Source organism: Cydia strobilella, chromosome 2 (assembly GCF_947568885.1).
Source record: "Cydia strobilella chromosome 2, ilCydStro3.1, whole genome shotgun sequence".
In the NCBI taxonomy this organism is placed as follows: domain Eukaryota; kingdom Metazoa; phylum Arthropoda; class Insecta; order Lepidoptera; family Tortricidae; genus Cydia; species Cydia strobilella.
Genome location: NC_086042.1, coordinates 1,701,429 through 1,711,186, shown reverse-complemented (window position 1 = coordinate 1,711,186; position 9,758 = coordinate 1,701,429). Strand labels below are relative to the sequence as shown.

At 37.8% G+C, this 9,758-nt stretch overlaps 1 protein-coding gene across 1 annotated transcript; it reads right to left on the bottom strand.

The window, feature by feature from the left end:
* Positions 1 to 287: 287 nt before the first annotated feature.
* Positions 288 to 9,509, bottom strand: LOC134755358 (synaptic vesicle glycoprotein 2C-like). Its single transcript, XM_063691895.1, has 10 exons — positions 9,348 to 9,509; positions 8,447 to 8,608; positions 7,296 to 7,458; positions 6,247 to 6,368; positions 5,175 to 5,407; positions 3,600 to 3,754; positions 3,098 to 3,224; positions 2,570 to 2,850; positions 1,380 to 1,507; positions 288 to 434 (listed from the first exon to the last, which is right to left on the bottom strand). The coding sequence occupies exons 1-10, from the start codon at positions 9,451 to 9,453 to the stop codon at positions 382 to 384; spliced, it is 1,530 nt and encodes a 509-aa protein (XP_063547965.1). The 5' UTR covers positions 9,454 to 9,509; the 3' UTR covers positions 288 to 381.
* Between the last annotated feature and the right edge of the window lie 249 nt (positions 9,510 to 9,758).

Sequence of the window (9,758 nt, the reverse complement as noted above, 5' to 3'; positions counted from 1 at the left end):
AACAAATATTTAATAACGTACATTTGGATTTGATTTTGTTTGATGTTTTACAGCTAGTATTTTCCTCGCGTTGGCAAATTTTAGGCTCATAAACTATCTCATTGTACTCATTTTTATAACTTGCGTACGATTTTATAAATTTCATATGTATTGGATAAGTATTGAAAAAAAAGGCAGTTATTGTTTAAGTAGGTACGTTTATTGATTGAGTATCTATCGTTATCTCTATAGGTATGATTCCGGTGTATGGCTTTACCGTCCAAGAGCCAATCACAGACTGATCAACGTCACTCAGCTAAGAACTATGAGACTTTCCATACAATAAAATTGTGCGAAAGTTTTAACGGTGACAAACGGTTTGACGTAACCTGTCCTAAAACTTTAAGTCTTCTTTTTTGTGTCGGAAGGCAGGAAGCACGATAAGATGAGACCGCCTGTAACAAGATTTAGATTAAGTTAGGTTTCTATTTAAAAGGAAGTTGAATTAATATAAGTTAATACGAATAGCAATGACAGGTGTGTATGTTATTTTTAGCATCAGCTCATAATCTCGGAGAGTTAAGATATTAAGAAGATATTGCTATTTGCCACGTTCCTATTATACACCCGCCGTTATGACATGTGCAACCCGTAGTTTGATAATGCAAACACGAGGGTGGTTTCTAGTTTCCCCTGCCGCCGCTGTCGCTCGCGAAGAGTAAAGGATGACTCACGTTTGACCGGGCCGTCCGCTTCCGGCGCTTCGTTTTCTATGGAAAGCATCACGTGATCACCTGTCATGTCATAGAAAAGTAAGCGCCGAAAGCTCCGGCCCGGACACGACCCGGTCTAACGTGAGTCATCCTTAATCGATCACAGAGAGCTCACGCAGTTTGCGGAGCGTCGCAGTTGAATGCTCACCGCGATCCTGCGCCGCCCCTTTAAAGCGGAGGTGGCACTCGTTGGGTTTTTAGACGGTAGTAGGATCCTCGTCCTTTAGTCCGTCATACCCGTCTCGCTACCCTCGAGACGGGATGCGTGAAGGCATTTTCCCAACGTAAAAAAAAAGTGCGTCGGTCAGCCAACTGGGTTACGATAGCCTTATGGAAGTGATGGCACGTGGGCGGAGGTCGAAGGAATCTTCAAGAATCGGAGATGAAACCAGCGTGTATCTCTTATGGCGTATATTGGGAAAGTGAGCGAGTACATCTTTCATATATCTATCCTAAACCTATGTCTATTGATTATAGCGCCTATGGACTTTCTCTTGAACTACGTACCCTGGTGGGTGCGTAAAGTAGGTAAGCCATCGAGGTTTCGATAGAGAATAGAGGGAGTCCTATAGATGGCGTTGTTAACGCAAGTTAACAGGAAGTTTTATAGGTAATAAAAATGCTTACTAAAAGTGTAGGCTGTGAATGCGTAGAAGCATTGGTAGCAGTTCGTCATGATGTAGGAGCCGATGATGTTGATGGCCGCTAGCGCGCTTCCTCGTGCCATGATCACGGCCAGACATGCTGCCATTCCACTGGAAACATGGAATAAAATGTGCCATTTTCAACCTAAAGGGTACTTATTGTCGCTTGTCAGTAAGGCGCTATTTCCATATAGCTTCAATTAGAAATCAACCTTATCGACAAGCGACAATTTGGTACCTTTTGGTTGAAAACGTCAGAAATGTAAAGTAATAACTAAATCGCAACTTTGTCCTGAAATTTTCACTAAAGATGTCATTTTAAATATCAAACCTACCTTCTTAAAATCACACCAAGCCGTCCAAAGTTTTAGTTTTTTTAAATAGATTGTAAGATAAATATAAAACACTAAATTGTTTAAACGGTAAAGAATGGCATAATGAAGAAATCACTGCTTTGCTATGACTTGTCAATGTCGGGGCAAATTTATAGAATCCCACTTGGTAAAATGTGTGTGATTACACACATTTTACCGAGCGCTTAACTAATTAAGTTGTCGAGTCCCTAATGTCCCTATTCAAACAAAAGTCTTATGTTGAGTATTAACTCTGTGTCCAGCAATACTTTATCCAAATCCTAGAGTAGGTAGTATGTAGGTAGGTATAGTCATAGTCTTTTTCAAACGGGAAGGGTAGAATGACACATGTCAAAAAGTGATTAAAGGGTTGTGAAAATGCAAATTAGAAACGATTTTTTACGAATCTTAATTAAATCTGCAAAAGCCATATAATCGATTTTAGTGGTGATGCTGATGATTTATTTATACTTTTAAGTAAACATACCTTCACAGTTGGACGCGACTGTAACGATTTGACACGAGCGGAATCGATTCGGTCGATAAGTAGAGTCAAACTCTATTGTAATTGAGTTCCGTTTTACATAATGAATCTCAACGATATTAAAATTTATCTTTTTATTTTTATAAAATAATATAATATATTTTGGTGATTTATGTCTATTATAATAAAGATATATATTTTTTAGCCTATAAGGATTCAAGTTATTTTTGTTACAAAAGGATTGGTCTGAAACGTCAATGGCTTGGAATAAAAAAAAAACAAATGTAAACCTACCCTTCCCGTTTGAAAAAACATAGTAGGTAGGAAAAATCTTACCGATACGATGTGGGATACAGCTCAATGAAGTAAGAGAACATAAGTCCAATTCCTAGCCCCGTCGTCAAAATCCCAAAGAAGAAGAGCAAACTAATGGTGTTGTTCGTGGTCATTATGACGACCACACCGGACGTGGAGGCCACAGTCAGGATGATTATCAACATGAGCTTCATGCGGCCAGCGAAGCGAGACATGACGAGGTAGATCAGCGTGAACACCAAAGAGTAGGCGATGCTAGATAAGGTTGTGAAGGGGTCGAGCTTCGAGAAGCAGTCGGAAGCCTGGAATCAAGTAATGAGGATTATTGACACTGTTGCAATTGCTCGAGACTCTGATATCGAGAGTCAAGACGAAACTGCAAGGCGAAATAGCCCTGTACATTCGTGCTTGATGATTTTTCTACATGACTTTCAAGATGTGACCTTCTAGCATGATTTCTTGCGCTCGAGTCCATACTTGAAGTCGCGCGTAGAGAACGCAACTCATGCTAGCAGGTCTGATATCAAGATTATGATGTTATTTACTAACCTGTTGGTTATTAGATTCATCTTGCGAGCGAAGGATCATGTTGCAGAGTCCACCTTGGTCTGAGGAACCATCATCTGCCAGAAATGCGTCCAGCAAGAATGGGTACCACATCATCAAGCTGTTGTTCCTGTAAACAATATGCTCATTATTAAGTTGAAAGACTACTACTGGGCATAGGCCTTTCCCAACGATGGCCACTTGTCATGCATTGTCGTCATCAAACATATCTTCGCGGTCTTGACTAAAACGTTGGCCCCTTCTTGTCTTCCTGGAATCCGATGGCTATTCAAGATTCACTTTCACCACAAAATAAGTAATAGTATTATCTTTTCACAGCGTGAGCCTTAATTATTATTTAAGTCTGGCGACTTTGTTAGATCTCATATTAAGTTTCAGCTAGGATTTCATATCATATCATATCATTTATTCCATTGTAATCATGTTCATTTGTACATACTGGTCATATTTTTACATGAAGAATCCTAAAACTTTTAATACCTACACGGCATAGAGCATGGCGGTGATATAGTAGAGCTGCAGGGTTCGCCAAAGCAGCGGAGGACGGAAGAGGGGGGCAGTCTGCGCCCACAACGATTGAATCAATGGGAGTTTCTGCGCAGGCGCCGTGGAGTCTTCGTTTAGGATTATCTTTTTTACCTGAAATAGACACATACAATGCACAAACCAACCAGCAACCAGTTCAGAGCAACTTGACTAAGGAAGTAACTTCAAATAGACAAAACAGAATTGAGATTGGGTATTAGCGACTATGTGCTCTGATAATTTCAGATCTAATATCTATAATAACATCTAACAACCAACGAATTTTTTTGAGCATAATAGAGCTAACAGTTATGGCTCTTAAAGAATAATAGGTATAGGTACTTAGAATTGTACCTCTATGTAATATTACTATCTTTTGCCCGTGACTTCGTCTGCGTGGAATTAGTAATTTGGGTACCTTAATTTTCAAACAAATCTACTTTTTATTATACCCTTCTTTTCACCCCCAAAAGGAATGACTAATTAGTTAAAAATGAACATTCTTAATTTGTAACGAAAGGTCTTATAATTCCTTTTTTAAGAAATTATTTTCTTTTATTTATTAATTTTGTATCTTCACTTCACTTCCACTTCCACCTCCAAGTTGGAGAAGATAAACAAGTTGGAGAAGTTAAAGTTCAAGAATTTAAAGAAGTTGAAGTTTAAGAAGTTGTACAACTTAAAGACGTTGGAGACGTTGAAGTTGAAAACGTTGGAGAAGTTCAAGTTGAAGAAGTTGGAAAAGTCGAAGTTGAAAAGGATGAAGTTGAAGTGGAAGAAGTATAAAAAAATACATTGAAGAAGTCGAAGTTGAAGATGTTGGATAAATTGAAGAAACAAAAGTTAAAGTTGGAGAAGTTCAAGAAGTACAAGAACTTGGAGATGTGGAAGAAGTTGGAGTAGTTGATTGAAATTTAATAAGATGAAGTTGGAGAAGTTGAAGAAGTTGGAGAATTCGAAGTTTGAGAAGTTGAAGTTAAAGAAGTTGGAGAAAGAGAAGTTGTAAATTGGAGAAGTTGAAGAAAATGGAACGATAAAGAAGTTGGAGACATTAACGGAGTTGAAGAAGTATAAAACGTCGGCGAAGTTGGAGAAAATGAAGAAGTTGAATAAGACGAAACAGAGAACGTTAAAGAAGTTGAAGTTGAAGAAATTGGAGAAGTTGACGAAGTTGGAGAAGTTTTATTTATTTATTTATTTCAAACTTTATTGCACAGTAAGGATATACAGTGACAAAAGGCGGACTTAATGCTACACGGCATTCTCTACCAGTCAACCTTTAGGCCAAACAGAGAAGCATAGTTGTTGCGGGGTATGTAAAGAACACTAAAACTAAATGCTTTAATAGACACAAATATAAATGTAGGATATAAAACATTTTTGACCTTCTTGAAAGAGTGTCTAAATTGCTGCTCCCTTTGAGCTTAATTCTACGAGACAATGTGGAACGCTGTATTGAGGATGGTTTGAATTTACAATTTTTTTGGAATTAGAAAAAATTGCATTTGGTGGATTTATAGATCAGTAAACTTACAGGATACTCATCCTTCCCACCGTTTCTCCTCCATATCTTTTCTAGCAATTTCACCGCCTGGTCTTCTCTACCAGCATTAGCGAGGAACTTTGGGCTCTCGTAGAAGTTTAACAGCGCCAGCCAGCTCATCCCCATGGGCAGGGCCAACACCAGGACCAGCAGACGCCACGGCATGAAGCTGATAAAGCCTAGGTCCAAAGAAAACTCCAGGTTTAGGATAAAGTAGCCCGCCCCTGGAAGGTAAAATGTTATGCTATCATACATCAGCTATTCACGGATTTGCCTAAGTTCGTGTGTAACACGGAAGTACAGTCAGTCATCTGCTTGAATTCTTTTATAACAATAACGTGCGAAAATATATTATTGTGCGACTTACTGTACTTTCCCAGTTAAAAAGTATTTTACAATCATACATATTCCAGTATGATGACATTTTTATTCATTCAGCAAAGCGGTTTTATGTTTGTTGCAAATTTTTTGCTTGTTCTGTTTCCATTCGGATAGTTATAATAATTATTTAATGTTGCTCTACGTACAGGTAAAACGTACTATTTGCGATTCTTTGTATTAAAAAAAACTAACAATATGTGGATCTTGGTTATCTAAATAAAGAACTTTTATTATTACTATTATAAATAGTGATAAAAATGTCAATACCACTACACTACACATTACACTACACCAAACAAAGATGACTTTGCATGTTTTAATTGAAATATACAGGTTTATCTTGGTATCTAACTAGGTAGTATACCCGATTAGCTCCGTGATAAGCTAGTGATAAGCTAAAATTATTTTATTTTTCATTTCAGCCACTCAAACGAATTTCCCTTCTTGAAACAGGTAAACAAAATTGCATTTGTCAAGAAACTATGAAAGACAGGTTTGTGCTAATGCTAACTCACATCATCATACGGGTCAAAAAACTTGGAAATGCACGAAATACATGAAATATTCGCACGACCATTCGCAAATGTAGTACTTATCACACATGCGGGTTCACGTTTTTGCCCGAATATTAATGATTTCGAAAGGAACAATGTCAAAATGGCAACGATAGGAAGCAACTCACCGAAGTAGTAAGCGCCTGTGAGCATAAGCACACTGGTCATGAAGAGCATATAGGTGCCGCGCATGCGCTGTGAGCTCGACTCGCCCAGCAGCGCGTACGTTGCTGACTGCGCGCAACTGCAGCTAAAATGCAAAAATTTCTTTTAGAAAAAATGCTGATGTATTGTACACTGAACAGTGACAAGGAGTTCTTCAAGGAGTACCTATCTATATTGTATAAAACCAACGCTGAAAGAGTTACAAAAAATCGGCCAAGTGCGAGTCGGACTCGCGCACCGAGGGTTCCGTACTTTTTAGTATTTGTTGTTATAGCGGCAACAGAGTTGTTATCACGGTTCATGAGATACAGCCTGGTGACAGACAGACGGACAGACGGACAGACGGACAGCGGAGTCTTAGTAATAGAGGGTCCCGTTTTTACCCTTTGGGTACGGAACCCTAAAAAATAGCCAACTTTAATTTCAATTGTTGCGTCATAAGAGCGTCGTAGGTGTACCAACAAGGAGAAGCCAAGTACATAACAATACCTGGAGTATTAGTTAACATTTGAAATCCACAATATTTGATTAAGAGATAAGATAAGATACAATTTATTTCATTGAAAAATATCCAAAAATTAAAACAATACGCTTAAATAGTACTAAAATATTATAAATGTACAAACATGGTTTTACAAAAGTAAACATAAAATATAAGATCTAGTAAGCAAAACTTGGCTCTAACATATTTTACATCAATACCTAAACTAAGTAACTTAATACTTGTATTTTATCTTGATTATCTCGATATAATTTGTATTTTTGTTTTTACAATAAAATCCTTGATTGTGACATCACGAGAAGAAGCAATCAATGCTAACCCATATAACTGCAACTCAAGACGTGGGATCGAAGTGGATTTCAATGGCGATACTCTCGCTTTATAGACGATGATTTTTAGTGATGAGACTGTATTGACTCCATCTGACAGTCACATTGACAGTTTCAACCACGAGACCACAAATGCTGGTTAGTTAGAAGGAAGCGCTTTAAAAACAAACAGGTGACTTACCAACTAGTGCTCACGAACCGGAGTACAGCGAGCACGATCCAGTTTGGTGACAGTGCGCTGGCGGCTGAGGCCAGAAAACCACAACTCATAGCGAGAAGGAGACATTTTCGTCGGCCCCGCGTGTCACTGTAGAAGCCCCACGGGTATGACATGACTACTGGACCTGGAAACATTCAATGACTCATTTTAGCTCATGGTATACTTGACATTGGAGATCATTACGGGAGGATTACCTACCATCGCAGAAGGTGGTTGAATCATCGACACTTCTCTCCTACTTTGTATGTCCCACATTACTGAGGATCGTGATCGCTTGGTTTAACAGTTCCTGTGATTTGTCTCCATCGGTCTTGATCTGGCTTAGCCCTCACCGAATGATGGAGTTAGCCTGAGGTGGCCTTTTTAACTCAGTCAGACCATCTTGTTGGTAGTTAGTTGTAGACTGACTATACGATCCCTCTCATCAGGGTGCGTAGCCAACGTGCCAATCGTTTACGCTCCGTAGCGAACGAAACGCAACTGTCTCTCTGTCGCACTAATATGGAAAAGTGACAGAGAGATGACTACGCTACGCCACGGAGCGTTAACGATTTGCACGTTGGCTAGGGACGATGATGTGAGGACGCAAATATTTATTTAATTAAACTATTGCATATATATATATACTTATACAATTATGTACAAATGTAATATGTCGCATCGGGTTGGAATAATCGTAAGATGTCAAATGATATTTCGTACATATGTACATAAGTACATTTAGTACGTAAAAGATCGAACAAAAAATCCATATCCGTCTTGTAGCATTTTCAAAAGACTTAACAGTGTTGTTACATTCAAGCTGCACTGGGTCGTATGCTATGTATAGCCAGTTCATGACACCCTGTAAGGGCACACAATAGTACAGTTTTTCTATTCTATTAATTATAACCTACATATTGTAATTAAGGTAACATAATAAAATTAACATATTAGCGTATCAGTGGTTTAGTAACCTATTAGTTAGTTTCATAAATTAATTTAGTAACTTCAACAATGGCAACGTCAACAATGCACCGATATAATAATGTCTGATTGAATTAACTTGTCAAATTATTATAATAATTATTTATTTAATGAATGTCAATGAATATTAAAGTTGTTGACCTTACCAAGAAAAGGCATGGACATCAGTACGTTCCTCTGCCCAGCTGTGAGCTGGAAATCGCATTGACAGCCAACCACCACCACAGAGAAGCCGAACATGTCGCAGCCCATCGCCAAGATTGAAAGGCTGACTACCGCCAGCAGTCCATATGTGTAGCGGCCATTCCCTGACAAGAAGAAAAAAAATAATGTAAACGATTATGTCGCGAGACACCCGAGTTTCCCGTTGACCATGGACGCTTTATAAGATCCCAAACGTATGTACACCGTGCATAGAAACTTTTTACGGAAAGATTCTGTCAAATTACCCCATTACACACACAAACATAGTTAAGAATAAGAATAAGTTTATTGTTTACCGTGTCAAACATGATGTTAAAATGATACATAGTACACCCTTTTCGGGTATACAATATTCACGCACACTACCTCAATTTACTTGGACAGGTCAGTGACCACTAATGTTTTTTTTAAATGTGATATATTCAGTTTGGTATAAACCACTGGCCACTGGCTGGTTTGAGGAATTCAAACTGGCAACTAGCAACTGGAATTCACCATCACGCAATTAAACGGGGTATGGAAGATATGCCTTATTTTTTCAATTAATTAAATCGTATGTTAATGATATTTATACTATTGTTATTATCTTGAGGAACCCATATATAGTTTAGTTTATATATTTCATAATGATAAATTACATAATAAATTATTCTTACACTTATCTTATGAATTTGACATGCAACATGCAAAAATATAATTATAAAATGTCAACAATGATAATGATAAGATATAAGATTAATAAGTCACCATGATACCCACAAAAAGACAATTACTGATGGTCTCTAGGAATTCTAGGTTATTCTGCGACTTACGATTAAGCACATATAAATAAAAATGCCTCACCTGCCAAAGTAATTGCCTCGTCATAGCTATAAACTTTATCCTCCTCCTGTTCAGTATTTTTGTAGGTTTTCACTTTGTTTTCAGTGAACATTTCATTTGTTACCATTTTATTGATATACTTATGAGACACGAATTTAAATAAAGTCAGAACACTGATTAAAATAAAGTCTCTGTGTGTTGTCACTGACGAGTTGTGTTCGCGATTGCCTTGATTTCAGACTGTGAATATTAATTTAACAATCATTGAGATTCTTATCGTTCTTTTCGGTTTGCTTTACTTTATATAACTACGTAGTTGAAAAGATAACGTCGATATTTTCATTTCAGGGGACCTAGAAAAGAAAAATTATGTTGGTCAATGTGGCGAAAGCCGTAAGATCATCTACAAGCACCCGTACCACGAGTCACTGA